This window comes from Mesoplodon mirus (assembly GCF_964341445.2).
Source record: "Mesoplodon mirus genome assembly, chromosome: 14".
In the NCBI taxonomy this organism is placed as follows: Eukaryota; Metazoa; Chordata; class Mammalia; order Artiodactyla; family Ziphiidae; genus Mesoplodon; species Mesoplodon mirus.
In genome coordinates, this window is record NC_138990.1 from 60,755,380 (window position 1) to 60,769,754 (window position 14,375).

The 14,375-nt window shown below is 39.6% G+C and overlaps 2 protein-coding genes across 4 annotated transcripts in view; one reads left to right on the forward strand and one right to left on the reverse strand.

The window, feature by feature from the left end:
- PREPL (prolyl endopeptidase like) overlaps window positions 1–8,502 on the reverse strand; it is a 55,123-nt gene extending 46,621 nt beyond the window's left edge. The window contains exons 1-2 of one of the 3 annotated variants that reach the window (XM_082643129.1): window positions 8,365–8,502; window positions 6,535–7,070 (exon numbers count right to left, since the gene is read on the reverse strand). In XM_082643129.1, coding sequence (XP_082499255.1) covers window positions 6,535–6,753 — 219 coding nt within the window. In that variant the 5' untranslated portion in view covers window positions 6,754–7,070; window positions 8,365–8,502. The remainder of the gene's footprint in view (window positions 1–6,534; window positions 7,071–8,364) is intronic. The other 2 variants (XM_082643130.1, XM_082643131.1) reach the window with 2 other exon arrangements.
- Window positions 8,503–8,978: 476 nt separating this feature from the next.
- The window catches only part of CAMKMT (calmodulin-lysine N-methyltransferase), a 392,335-nt gene continuing 386,938 nt past the window's right edge, over window positions 8,979–14,375 (forward strand). The window contains exon 1 of the mRNA XM_082643141.1: window positions 8,979–9,160. Within this exon, the coding sequence (XP_082499267.1) occupies window positions 9,023–9,160 (138 nt within the window). The 5' untranslated portion in view covers window positions 8,979–9,022. The remainder of the gene's footprint in view (window positions 9,161–14,375) is intronic.

A 14,375-nucleotide genomic window follows, 5' to 3' on the forward strand; every position in this document is an offset into this window, starting at 1 on the left:
AAGATTAGAAATGAATTACAAGGAAAAAAACGTAAAAAACACAAACACATGGAGGCTAAACAATACGTTACTAAATAACTAAGAGATCACTGAAGAAGTCAAAGAGGAAATCAAAAAATACCGAGTGACAAATGACAATGAAAACACGACGATCCAAAACCTATGGGATGCAGCAAAAGCAGTTCTAAGAGGGAAGTTTACAACTATACAAGCCTACCTCAAGAAACAAGAAAAATGTCAAATAAACAATCTAACCTTACACCTAAAGGAACTAGAGAAAGAAGAACAAACAAAACCCAAAGTTAGCAGAAGGAAAGAAATCATAAAGATCAGAGGAGAAATAAATGAAATAGAAACAAAGAAAGCAATAGCAAGATCAATAAAACTAAAAGCTGGTTCTTCGAGAAGATAAACAAAATTGATAAACCATTAGCCAGACTCATCAAGAAAAAGAGGGAGAGGGCTCAAATCAATATAATTAGAAATGAAAAAGAAGTTACAGCAGACACTGCAGAAATACAAAGCATCCTAAGAGACTACTACAAGCAACTCTATGCCAGTAAAATGGACAACCTGGAAAAAATGGACAAATTCTTACAAATGTATAACCTTCCAAGACTGAACCAGGAAGAAATAGAAAATATGAACAGACCAATCACAAGTAATGAAATTGAAACTGTGATTAAAAATCTTCCAACATACAAAAGTCCAGGACCAGATGACTTTCCAGGTGAATTCCATCAAACATTTAGAGAAGAGCTAACATCCATCCTTCTCAAACTCTTCCAAAAAATCGTGGAGGAAGGAACACTCCCAAACTCATTCTACGAGGCCACCATCACCCTGATACCAAAACCAGAAAAAGATACTACAAAATAAGAAAATTACCGACCAATATCACTGATGAATATAGATGCAGAAGTCCTCAACAAAACACTAGCAAACAGAATCTAACAGCACATTAAAAGGATCATACACCATGATCAAGTGGGATTTATCCCAGGGATGCAAGGATTCTTCAATATATGCAAATCAATCAATGTGATACGCCATATTAACAAACTGAAGAAGAAAAACCATATGATCCTCTCAATAGATGGAGAAAAAGCTTTTGACAAAATTCAACAACCATTTATGATAGAAACTCTCCAGAAAGTGGGCATAGAGGGAAACTACCTCAACAAAATAAAGGCCATATATGACAAATCCACAGCAAACATCATTCTCAGTGGAGAAAAACTGAAAGCATTTCTTCCAAGATCAGGAACAAGACAAGGATGTCCACTCTCACCACTATTATTCAACATAGTTGTGGAAGTCCTGGCCATGGCAATCAGAGAAGAAAAAGAAATAAAAGGAATGCAAATTGGGAAAGAAGTAAAACTGTCACTGTTTGCAGATGATATGATACTATACATAAAGGATCCTAAAAGATGCCATCAGAAAACTTTTAGAGCTAATCAATGAATTTGGTAAAGTTGCAGGATACAAAATCAATGCACAGAAATCTCTTGCATTCCTATACACTAATGATGAAAAATCTGAAAGAGAAATTAAGGAAACACTCCCATTTACCAGTGCAAGAAAAAGAATAAAATACCTAGGAATAAACCTACCTAGGGAGACAAAAGACCTTTATGCAGAAAACTATAAGACACTGATGAAAGAAATTAAAGATGATACCAACAGATGGAGAGATATACCATGTTCTTGGCTGGAAGAATCAATATTGTGAAAATGACTATACTACCCAAAGCAATCTACAGATTCAATGCAATCCCTATCAAATTACCAATGGCATTTTTTTTACAGAAGTAAAACAAAAAATCTTAAAATTTGTATGGAGACACAAAAGACCCCCAATAGCCAAAGCAGTCTTGAGGGAAACAAACGGAGCTGGAGGAATCAGACTCCCTGACTTCAGACTATACTACAAAGTTACAGTAATCAAGACAATATGGTACTGACACAAAAACAGAAATATAGATCAATGGAACAGAATAGAAAGGCCAGAGAGAAACCCACACACCTATGATCAACTATCTATGACAAAGGAGGCAAGGATATACAATGGAGAAAAGACAGTCTCTTAAACAAGTGGTGCTGGGAAAACTGGACAGCTCCATGTAAAAGAAGGAAATTAGAACACTCCCTAACACCATACACAAAAATAAACTCAAAATTGATAAGAGACCTAACTAAATGTAAGACCGGGCACTATAAAACTCTTAGAGGAAAACATAGGAAGAACACTCTTTCACATAAATCACAGCAAGGTCTTTTTTGATCCACCTCCTAGAGTAATGGAAATAAAAACAAAAGTAAACAAATGGGACTTAGTGAAAATTCAAAGCTCTCGCACAGCAAAGGAAACCATAAACAAGACGAAAAGACAACCCTCAGAATGGGAGAAAATATTTGCAAACGACTCAACGGACAAAGGATTAATCTCCAAAATATATAAACAGCTCAGGCAGCTCAATATTAAAAAAACAACTCAACCCAAAAATGGGCAGAAGACCTAAACAGACATTTCTCCAAAGAAGACATACAGATGGCCAAGAGGTACATGAAAAGCTGCTCAACATCGCTAATTATTAGAGAAATGCAAATCAAAACTACCATGAGGTATCACCTCACACTGGTTAGAATGGGTATCATCAGAAAATCTACGAACAGCAAATGTTGGAGAGGGTGTAGAGAAAGGGAACCCTCTTGCACTGTTGGTGGGAATGTAAATTGGTACAGCCACTATGGAGAACAGTATGGAGGTTGCTTAAAAAACTAAAAATAGAATTACCATATGACCCAGAAATCCCAATACTGGGCATATACCCAGAGAAAACCACAATTCAAAAAGACACATACACCCCAATGTTCACTGCAGCAGTATTTACAATAGCTGGATCATGGACACAACCTAAATGCCCATCAAAAGATGAATGGATAAAGAAGATGTGGTACATATATACAATGGAATATTACTCAGCCATAAAAGGGAACGAAATTGGGTCATCTGTAAAGGCGTGGATGCATCTAGTGTCATACAGAATGAAGCAAGTCAGAAAAACAAATATTGTATATTAACACATATATGTGGAACCTAGAAAATGGTACAGATGAACCGGTTTGCAGAGCAGAAATTGAGACACAGATGTAGAGAACAAACGTATGGACACCAAGGGGGGAAAGTGGTGGGGGTGGTGGGGGGTAGTGTGATGAACTGGGAGATTGGGATTGACATGTATACACTTATGTGTATAAAATGATGACTAATAAGAACCTGCTGTATAAAAAAATTAATAAAATCAAATTAAAAAGCGAAGTGGTAGCTACAATGCAGTCCCACTCTGTGAACTATTATTAAAAAAAAAAACTATTGTGAGAGCACAATTTTTCTTTTCTTTCTGGCTTTCCTGAGTTTTCCTTCTTTCCTGATGATGTTTTGAACCTGTCAGAACCAGTGATCCCACAAATCACAGATCACTAGTGCCAGTGAAGGAGGTATCTGTCAACCTATCTATCTTAGAAACTACTGTAAGAACTGCTAATCTATATTGCAGAGAGTCAATGAACAAATGTTTAAACATTTTCTTTTCCTTAGTTGGTTTTCCTTTTGTGTATCATTCAATTTATCATGATCAAAGATTTTAGGAATTATTTTTGTAGGCAGAGCAGAATAGGATGATGTGAAAGATAAAGAAATGTGGTATCTGGTTTGATGCTAGTCTTTGAATATTACTAGCTGGTGCATGAGCGTAATGGAATAAGTTCCTCTTGCCATGTGGCTAATGTAAAATGGAAAGTCAAGGTATCTGCCAGTAAGAACTTCAGAACTGAATGAATTCAATGAGGTTTAGGTCAGCAACATTTGATCACAAATGTGTCTATTTCCTAAATGCAGGTCCACTGTCACTGGCAGACTGGCAATTTCAGAATTAGTTGAGGAACTTAAAACAAAACAAAAAAAGAGATCCCTAGGCCTCAGCCATTAGAGATTCTGGTCCAGCATATGTGGGGTGAGATCCAGGAATCTGAATTTCTAAAAAGTTCCCCAGGATTTCTGATACACAGCCTGACTGCAGGAGTTGGTACTAGCGTCCCAAATGTATAGATGACAATTTGTTGGTAAGGTACAAGGTAGAGATATAAAATCATGAAATTTTAGTATTTGGAGGACTTTTAGAGAACACCAAGTTAAAACTCCCCCCTTTATTTCCAGTCAGAAAGGTAAGAGTCCTGACTAGTTCACAGACACACCAGTTACGGCTAGATCTCTTGCTTTCTGGCATTGCTATGATACTACACAGGCTTCCCTCTCTTACTCTTTAGTTAACTTATCTTACAAGTCTTTAAGTAAATATATTTTAATTTGTCTACAGGCACTAATTACTTTTTCTAATTTGTTATTCCCATAGGAGTGAACAAAGTTGGAACTGACTGGATGTTTACTTAAATGTGCATTCTTGCCTACAGGTCTCTTCACAGCTTCCTCGGGTCCCAGTGATCGTAAAGGTCAGAGGCCACAGTTTTTAGATCGTATCATTTCTCACAGAAGGAATGGTTGATATATGACATGTGAAAGCAGGACCACTACCAGGTGAAAGAATTACTAATAAAGCTCCTTTTCTTGGGGTCACTGAATCAGGTTAAAGCTTCCAGGTGACAGGATTCCATGAAAGAGAACTGAAAAGTTGCTTCAGGGACAAATGGAGGGAAAAAATAGTCAAACTCCTGCACAGGGTGTGAGCTAATCTCACAGCTGTCACTCTGATGGTAATTTCTGCCTACTATTTATAAACTAAGACTTAAGATAAAAGTACAAGATGACAAAGTGTTCTAAACACAATTCAAAGTAAAAAGATCTAAATGCTAAAATGTGTCCAATAGGTAAAATTTTAAAGTTTATCTTTCTAAAGTAGGACCCGTGTGCAAATACACACACACAGAAATAAAAATGAAATAAAAGACATAAAAAATTTGAGTGAGTACAGAAAGAAAGTGCTAAACTAAGATGCTATAAAAAGAAAAATTTGAATGACTGAAGTGTAAAGGGTAAAATTCTAGGACTAACAGATAAAAAGTTGAAAGCAAACAACAACAAAACTCCCCCCAAACTCCCCATAACAAATAAGTATGAGCTACAAAAAGAGCAAAAATTAAATTAAAAACCAGAACAATTGAGTAGAATATTAAAAATATCATTTTTATAAACAGATGAAGCTGCTCAAGTGTCTATCAACAGATGAATGGATAAACAAAATGTGGTATATACATATAATGGAATATTATTCAGCCACTAAAAGGAACAAACTTCCCAGGTATGCTATAATATGAATGAACCTTGAAAACATTATGCTAAGTGAAATAAGCCAAACACAAAAGGATAAATATTATATAATTCCACTTATATGAATTATCTAGAATAGAGAAATTCATAGAGACAGAAAGTAGATTAAAGGTTTCCAGGGGCTCAGGAAAGCAGCAGTCGGGAGTTATTGCTTAATGGGTATTTTTTTCAGGTGAGGACAGGGTTTTGCAAATAGTTGTAACAGCTGTACAACACTGTGATGTAATTAATGCCACTGAATTATACACTTAAAAATGGTTAAAGTGGAAAATTTTGTTACCTATATTTTACTACAATAGAAAATAAGCCAAAACAGACTAAAAATATTAGTATGTAACAAAACAATTAAAACCAGAAATTAAGATATTAAAATAACAAAATACGTTAAATATTGCAAGAATATCACCCCTAAACACAATTTAAGGAACCTAAGGAACCTAGCAAGTATGAGGTAGGGGAGGGCTGTCAAAGAGCAGCATAAATAGCTTAATCTCAAATAATTAGGATGCCCATATAATTTACTATCCTAACCAAGACACTTCTGAGAGGAAAGGGGACACTATTAGTAATAACACAGGGAAAATATGTGTAGACTGAGACTGTTGGAGGCAACCCAGGATATGTGGTCATTCTACATACAAGAGCAACAGGTCCTCAAAGTTGAGGTCATGCCCACAGCTTGGGGTCTGGCCAGAGTACAATGGTCTGAAAGCATCTTCCTGAAGGACACAAGTGGTATAAAACGCAAATCGCTTTTTCATTTTTTTTTTTTTTTACAGAGAAGTAGCACAATTACATGGTCTTTACTGAAGTTTCCTAATTTGGGATTCATAAAACAATCAGCATATTATTAGATTTTTATTAAGAGCTATTATGCTAGTCTAGGAATTTTAGAAAGCCAAATTATACTTTGAATTGCACTGGTAGGCACAATAAGGAGTTCTTAAGGTGAATCATTTTTCATAAATCTACATTTTTAATATATAACATTAGAGCTCTATAAATATATATGTATATATTCTTTTATACTTATATATATGATTACAGACAATTAAGCCTGAATATTTAAAAAATCAAACCAGAATTACTGAGAAAATTAGAAACTGATACCCAACCCATTCTTTATTTTTAAACTAAAATTAATCTTAAACGCCTACACATAGGTTAACTTAAACAGTCCATACCTTACATGAGAAGTTCCGACTTGGGATGTTTCTTGCTAACTCTGATATCCTGGGTTTATTCTGCAGACACTTGGTTAGGTGATATTTTTTCAATTTTATTCTATTGTAATAATGATCAGCGAAGTTACAGTGATTCACGTGCTGTTTCTGCATGCATTTCCCAAGGTGAGGAACACTATACTTCAAAGCCTGGAGAAATAATTTGCTCTTCTGCTGCATGATATCAAAGTCCCTGGTTTATGCTCCCTTTGGGGCTGCCAGCACATGAATGATTTTCATAGGAATGACTATATAGTAGTGGGTTCTCAGAGCATCTAAGATCTGCAGTTCTTATCCCTCCCCTTTGGGGCTGTGTACCCCTCCGGTTACAAATAACCGCAGACAGCTGATAACTCAAAGTATCTGAAAACTTGTAAAAGTTAAAATTTAATTCAAATCACACTTCTTGGCAGATGTGACATAAATGTCTCATTTGTAAAGTCAATCCTGTCAGGCTCAAACTATGCAGCACTGATTCTGGTACACACATGGGCAAACTAAAACAAACAGAAAACAAAAAAAACAAAATAAAAATTTGCAAATAAATACATAGACTTAATGGAGGCATCTCAGGAACTCTGAGGGCTTTTAAAGGCAAAACGGCTTTGATTTCACATAATTCAGAACTTATCTTTGGTTTGTATGTGGAGGATAAACTGGAAAAGTCCAATTACTTAATAAAGGTAGAGGAGAAGGGATTAGTATTTATTGAGTGTTTGCTTCGTGCCACATGCTTTTATATACTTCATTTAATTTAAACTTCATAGGGACCTGATAGAGTAGCTATTATGATGCTGGCCTTACAGGTGAGCAAACTGTGGCCCAGGAAGGTTTGAGCAACTACCCCAGGTCACCTGAACAGTAAATAGTAGAGCAATAAGTCTATCTGGACATAACAACAACTGGACTTTAATGTCAAAAAGGTGTTTAGCTCTTTAGTTGAAAAAAACAACACTTCAGGAGGCACACATGAAATGTGACGCCATCTGTTTTCTGTTAGGAAGCTGGTGCTTATTAACCTATTAAGGTAAGTAAGGCTAGTAAATAGTTAAGTCAGAGAAACCTGGGTTCAGTTCTTCATTCCTGCACTTACCACCTGTGTTTAGTTTCATCATCTGCAAAACAGTGATAATGACCCCACTTACTCTATGAAGTAGCTGTTCTAAGAATGTTCTAAGAATTTATGTTAAAATCTTAATGAAGTGTCTGGCACGTAGTAACCACTCAATAAACGGTGGCTACTATTTTTAGGGCAGGAAAAATCTAGGTATGTTGCACACTGTTGAATGTCATCATGGAAGTCTTCCACAAATTGCTCCTCGGTATCAAAGGTATTATACAATAGTGCGTCAGCTTTACCACAGCTCGTATCCGCTACGACGCCCCTGCCCCTCTTAACCTCTTTCTATGTCGCAGCAAAATAACGGGGGAGTGGGTAAAGGGAATGTGCAGTTGACACCAGCAAAAACAAACAAAGTAAAATAAGAGAAAATAAAATAAAGGCTCTAAACCACTACATTCGTGCCCGCAGCCTCCATCCATCCATCTTTCACCCACAGGGAGAAGACAGTAGGCAAGGCTAGGGATAGGGGTAGGGTAGACGAATGGGTGTTCCTGGGAGAACCTATTCGTTTTCCCTGTGCATCCGAGTGTGAGAGGGAGCGGTACCATGTGCCACGCAGTGAAGGGACATCGGTCAAAAAGCTAGGACCAAGGGACTGAGGGATGGTTGGGTGGGGGTGAGGACGGGGTGAAGGGAAGAGACTCCCAGCCTACGCCCCCCATACGTACGCAAACTGAAAGTCAGTCTCGCTCTAGACACCGAAACGAGTGAAGGCAGGCCGGAGAACCCGAAGCTCTCAGGAAGGAGCGCAGCTGCCACCTCAGGCGCGGTCAGCCGAAGTCTGCGTTCTGCAGCTAGCAGAACGACAGCCTACCCAGAACCGCCCGGAGCTGGTTTGCAGCACGCCGTCTACGTAACCCCCGTCTGGCACGAGCCCTAAGTGGATTCTGCCATCTTTATTGTGGTCAGGAATGGTTTTGTTTTTTTTTTGTTTTTTTGTTTTTGTTTTTTTTACTCCTCCTGGGTTCATTAACGCTCAAAGATATAAGCCTTTTGGTTCTTTGCTAGTCTTCAGAGCTCGAGATGAAACAGGAGAGAAGGGAACCAAAAGGGGCGGCGTCTCACTAGGTCTGCCACAGTTCCCTCACCCTCTGGTATGCCCTCACTCAAGATGGCCACCAGCAAAATGGTGCAGTGGCGAGAGCCGCGCTGCCCTGGTTGCTAAGGAGACGCGACTACCGGAAATGCGGAATTCGGGGAGAGAGCGCGCGCTAGGGCAGTGGGAGGGAGCCCTGGCGTCACAGATCCTGACAGGGAAGAAGTAGGCAGGTCCTGGCAGCGGGGAGCTGTGGCGGCGGTATCTCAGGTATAGTCAGCTCCAGCCGGATGGAGTCTCGAGTCGCGGACGCCGGGGCCGGCCAGGCTGAGCGCACAGCGGGCGAGGGCCGGACAAGCAGCGGCGCCGCTCAGGGACCCGCAGTCTCGGCGCCCTTGGGTGCTGCCCGGTGGAAGCTCCTGCGGCAGGTAAGGTAGAGCCCTTTCGACTCACTTTTGCTTTTGGCCACACCCCTCGCAAGCGAGAGGCAGCTACTCTCCCCTTGGCAGCTCGGGGAGTTCCCTCACAGTTTTGCCGGGAGCCTCCTGAGAAGCGCCCCCCTTGGTTCACCTAAGGGTCGCGCCAAAAGGAGGTATCAGGTGGCATTGGGCAGGGAGGGGGCAGCCGAGGCTGAGTCCTGGGAAACTCAGATGGAAGGAGAAGATCTCTTTCTAGACATTAGCCTGCATCTGAGGGACTTTTCTCCTTGCTCGCCAGTAGGTTCGGTGGGACCGCCGCTCCCCAGTCCATACTGTTCTTCTTTCCGGCTTCTGTTTTACTTTCTTCCCCTGGTTTCTTCCCCCTTGCTTCTTAACTCCTAGCCTGGTTCTAGCTCCAAATCTGGCCCCTCTCTTGGTGATCAGCGTGGTTGACTGTGTTGGGACAGTGACGTTGCACGTGTTGCTTCGGTTTCTTCCGTGGAGCGGAGAGCGAAGGGAGTTGCAAGAGCTGCCCCCGCGCCCTCCAGCTTCGCTTTCACGCGAAAGTTACATGTTTATCTTATGGTTTGAAGCGATCAGAGAGATTCTCGGTGTCTAAGTATGTTGATTTGTTAACTGGCGGTTATCTTTTAGCACTTAAAATTGCTGCTGTTGCTGGTAACTTCAGTCGTGTGCAGGTTTGAAGATTTTCTGATTTGACGACACTGACGCTCTTTCCAAACTGCTTGAAGTGAAATCTGTTTATTGTTTACACCCCAGTGTTATGCTTCTGCCTGGGGTTTCCTGCCGAACACTTTATTCAACAGGACATTTTCCATTTCTGACTTATATTTCGAGGAGAGTTTCCCAGCTATTGCCAGGTTACTTGAGATTGTGCTTTTAGTATTTTGGCGGTTACTTTGTTTGCAATTGTCTCGAGTCACCTTTTCATACAGTGGCCTTCCAGTGCTGTCCTGACACAACTCAAAGATCATTTGTTTGCTGATGCATTGGAAGCCTTTGCAGAGCATTAATGATCTGGTTTTGCAATTAATGTTACAAATGGTATTATAGGATAATAAAATGCAAGTCCTCATAGATCATTATCTATAGGAAATTTCTACAGTGAAGTAAACATCAACTAAATTTAAAGTATCAGAATAGTAAATTAGGGCCTTAAAATGATCAATCAAATCTTATCGTAACGACTTAAGAGATTCCTAGTAAAAATTCTAGTTGACCATCACTTATATTCATTCCGAATTGCTGTCTACATTAGAATAAGTTTCAGCTATGGCTGCCATTTGAACTCCTCACATGCTTTGAAGTTTAATGTTTTGGTATACATGTGCCCTCTGCTTAGAGTCTTTCTACTTCTCTACTTGATGAATGACTGTTCATCCTTCAGACCTCTATTTCAATCTCCTCTTACATGAAGGCTCTGCTGACTCCTCTGGCTGAGTTAGACCTTCAGCTCACTATATGGGTGAACCTCATATCACATTATTTTATGATCATTTGATCAGAGTTCAACTTTCTCACTAGAATAGGAGTTCTTCCTGGGAAAAGGTGATATTTTATTAATCTCCATCTTCTGCATCAGCTCTGGCTAGTTGATTTTTAGTAGATACTGTTACATGTTGTGGAAGGCCTGAGTAAGGACAGTCTTTAAGTGGCCCACAGCATCTCATCCTCAGTGTATTGTATCAGTGAGTAACAAATAACTACACCGTCACAACTGCATTCAACAGTGAGCATTTATTCTGTTTGTGGGCCACCTGGGAGTTGACTGACATAGGCTGTGATCAGCTGAGTGGCTCTATGCTGCATGCTTGGTCCACATGCCTCTAATTCTGGACTGACATGTTCTCATGGTGACGACAGAGGTATAAGAGAACAAACGCAACCACTGAAACACATTTTAAGCACCTACTAATATTCTGTTGGGCAAAGTAAGATACTTAGCCAAGCCTAAAGTTAGGGGGCAGAGAAGTATGTTTTTTTCTTTGAGGGAGCAGGGGAGAAAGTGAATATTTTTCTATAATAATCGAATCTTCCATGTATTTTAAACATTTGCAGGCTTTTAGTAAATACGTTTTAAATGAATGGACCATTTGCATCTTGTTAGCATCCAGCTGGAAAACTGTGAGGAATCTAAACAATGCTAGAGATATGCAATTCTTTTTCTCTCTCTTATGTGACATCTTCATGACATCTGCTATGTCTCCTTGTTTTCTCCCTCACAATTCTGTCTTTCCACTAGGGCTCCAGTGCTATCTCATGGCCCTTCACCTTAACTGTTCAATATTTTCTATGTTTTATAATTAACATTTTTGAGAGAAAACCTGGTTGACCTAGTTCATCATTTGATACTAGGTCGCATTGCTCTTGGGTGGCCTCAGCCTGCAGTGGCTTGAAGCGGGATTTTGGTTCATGGCCAGAGATTGAGGTTGGGCCGTGGCAGTGAGAGTGCTGAATCTTAGCTACTAGACCACAAGGGACCAGTGGCCAGTGACGAGGCCCTGGCCCATCAGCTGTTGTAGAAGTGAATTTCCACATAGAGACGGAAAGTGGTGAAACAAGTGTTTATTAGGAGGAAAAGAGTACTTGTGGATAGACACATGGGCGAGCTCAGAGAGAGAGTTGTGTCCTTGTGGTAGTTTGAATCACTTTTATGGGGCATTTCTTCTGGGTTTCCTTTGGCCAATCATCTTGCTTTCCCTGGTTCTGAGTCCATATCAGTATATCTCAGGGTCCTCCCATGTGTGTGTGCGTGAATCTCTTAGCCAAGATGGATTCCAGCAAAGAGGCGTATGGGTAGGATGGCATCACTTACTATGGGGTAGCACCCCCTCCCTGTTTGACCTTCAGGGAGCCTTTCTGTGCATGTGTAGTGGAGAAGGTCTCCTTGACTTCAAGAATGGGGAATATGTGGTCTTTTATCTCTTATCTAGGCAGGGCTTAGCTCTTCTCCCTCCTGCTATTTTGGAGTATCTGCCCACAGGGGATGAACTCCAGCTGCTCATCCTGGGGCCCATCTATCTCCTGCCTCAACACGGAAAATTGCTGACTTTTGAGTCTAGTGCCCACTTTAATTACATGAGGTCTGAAAGTCTATGGATCAATATCAATAGAGGCTATGGATATTCTGTAATATTTTCTCTTTGTTGTGTCTCATTACCTGATGGCAAAGATAGCTGTTGGCAACTTCATCATCCACCCAGCTAGTGATCCAGAAGAAATAACCCTTTTCCCCAACACCCAAATCATTTCCTCCAAAGAACTCTAAGAGGCAGAGTTTGCACCAACTGCTGTGTCTAGGAGACTAGTGCACTTTGGCCTGCGTCATGAGCCCACCCTGTGGCAGGGAAAATAACAACCCTACCATTATTGCATAGAGAGAGAGGGGGGCATTTCCCAAGGGGAAAGGATGTAGCGCAGATGAAAAAGTAGCAAATGACCATTTCATGCTTACACACATCTCACAACCACCTACAGAATGAATAATGGGGCCTAGAGGTCTGAATACTTGGCTGAAAAATCCGATTAATGGAATATTTCACAGTGCAATTTATTTTTTTAATTAAAAAAAATTTACTTTTTAAATTTTTTGGCTGTGCCCCGCGACGTGTGGGATCTTAGTTCCCCAACCAGGGATCGAACCTGTGCCCCCTGCATTGGAAGCGCAGAGTCTTAACCACTGGACCGCCAGGGAAGTCCCTCACATTACAATTTAAATTAAAGCAGGATGATATATGTTTGAGACTGTCAATGCGGAAAGAGACAGCATGATTTCTGGAATAGAATTTCATACAATTGATTTTAGTCCCAGATCTACCACCCTTAACTATTTGTATGATGGTGAGCACCCTCTTTAGACCTCAGTTTTCTCATTTGTAACTGAAAGAGTGGGACTAGATTTCTTTAAGACCTTCTTCCTAATAATTATTATTTCATTTGTTTTTGTAATTAATTCATGACAATACCAACAGGTGGTATAAAAAAGCTTGTGAAGAAGGACAGTTAACTTGGCAAACAACTCAACAGGGAAGGGCAGGAATAGTGCACTGGCACTATTCAGTTCACATGGCCCAGTTTAATAGAGGGAATGGAGAGTGTCTGTTAATCCAGAGAGTCAGTTACTAGAGATGTACTGTATTTTGTGCTCTTTTTAGGCCTTCTGATTCCATTGTAGAAAATGGCAAACAGACACCAAGAGATGATGTCTTAAGAATGGTTGTGTGATGTGCTTGCAGATCTTGCACTGAGGATTGTGGTTTAGATCCCTACATAAGTGAAGAATTGAGGGATGGGCTCTTCATTGGTTTTTATTGGCATCACTTGGATCACCTTCTGCAGCAGGGGCTGAGCAAGGTCATTCGTGCTCTTTCACTCTTTTTTTTTGCATAGAGAATTATCCGTTGACAACATTTTATACATCATTGTATTTATAAGGGTTTTTTCACATTGTTGAAGTTAAACTGACATTTCAATTGATTATAGAACTTTATACTGCTATAGTCACAGATGACATAGATTTTTGTGTACTCTGCAGATCATACTTTAACCTTAAGCGTCTACATGTAATGCTCATCCCTGACCCCCGCTGTTCAAACCTTGTTGACATATACGTCAGTGATTGGAGGAGATTTTCTTTTTTATGTCTCTGATTTATTAAGATTAATAATTGGTTTCATTGGATTCCTTAAAAATATTTAGGATTGTGTTTTAGGTTAAAAAGGTGAATGTGAATGTTTTCTTGAATTAGAAGTATGTAGCTTATCAGTGTAAAAACAAAATATTCCACCAATAATTATTTTGAATGAAATGAACTTTTAACTGTGCAGTAAAGAAACTAAATGTTTAGAAGGCTCTAGGTGTGAAAACATTTGTCTTTTTTATGTTTTGTGTATTGGGTTGGTCAAAATGTTCGTTCAAGTTTTTCCATAAGATGTTACAAAAAAACCCAGAGGAACTCTTTGGCCAACCCAATATTTTCCACAATTAAAAAAATTTTAAAAGCAAAAACTTTCTAGAGCAGTGAATTTTGAGTGGGGTTTGGAAATTTACATATTTTAACAATTGCTCCAGATAAACATCTTTTCATGCTTATTTGCCATCTGTATATCACTTCAATGAAATGTCTCTTCATGTCTTTTGTCCATTTTCTTTTTTTTAAAGGTGTACATATATTTATATTGGTAAATGTAAAAGAGAGAAAAAC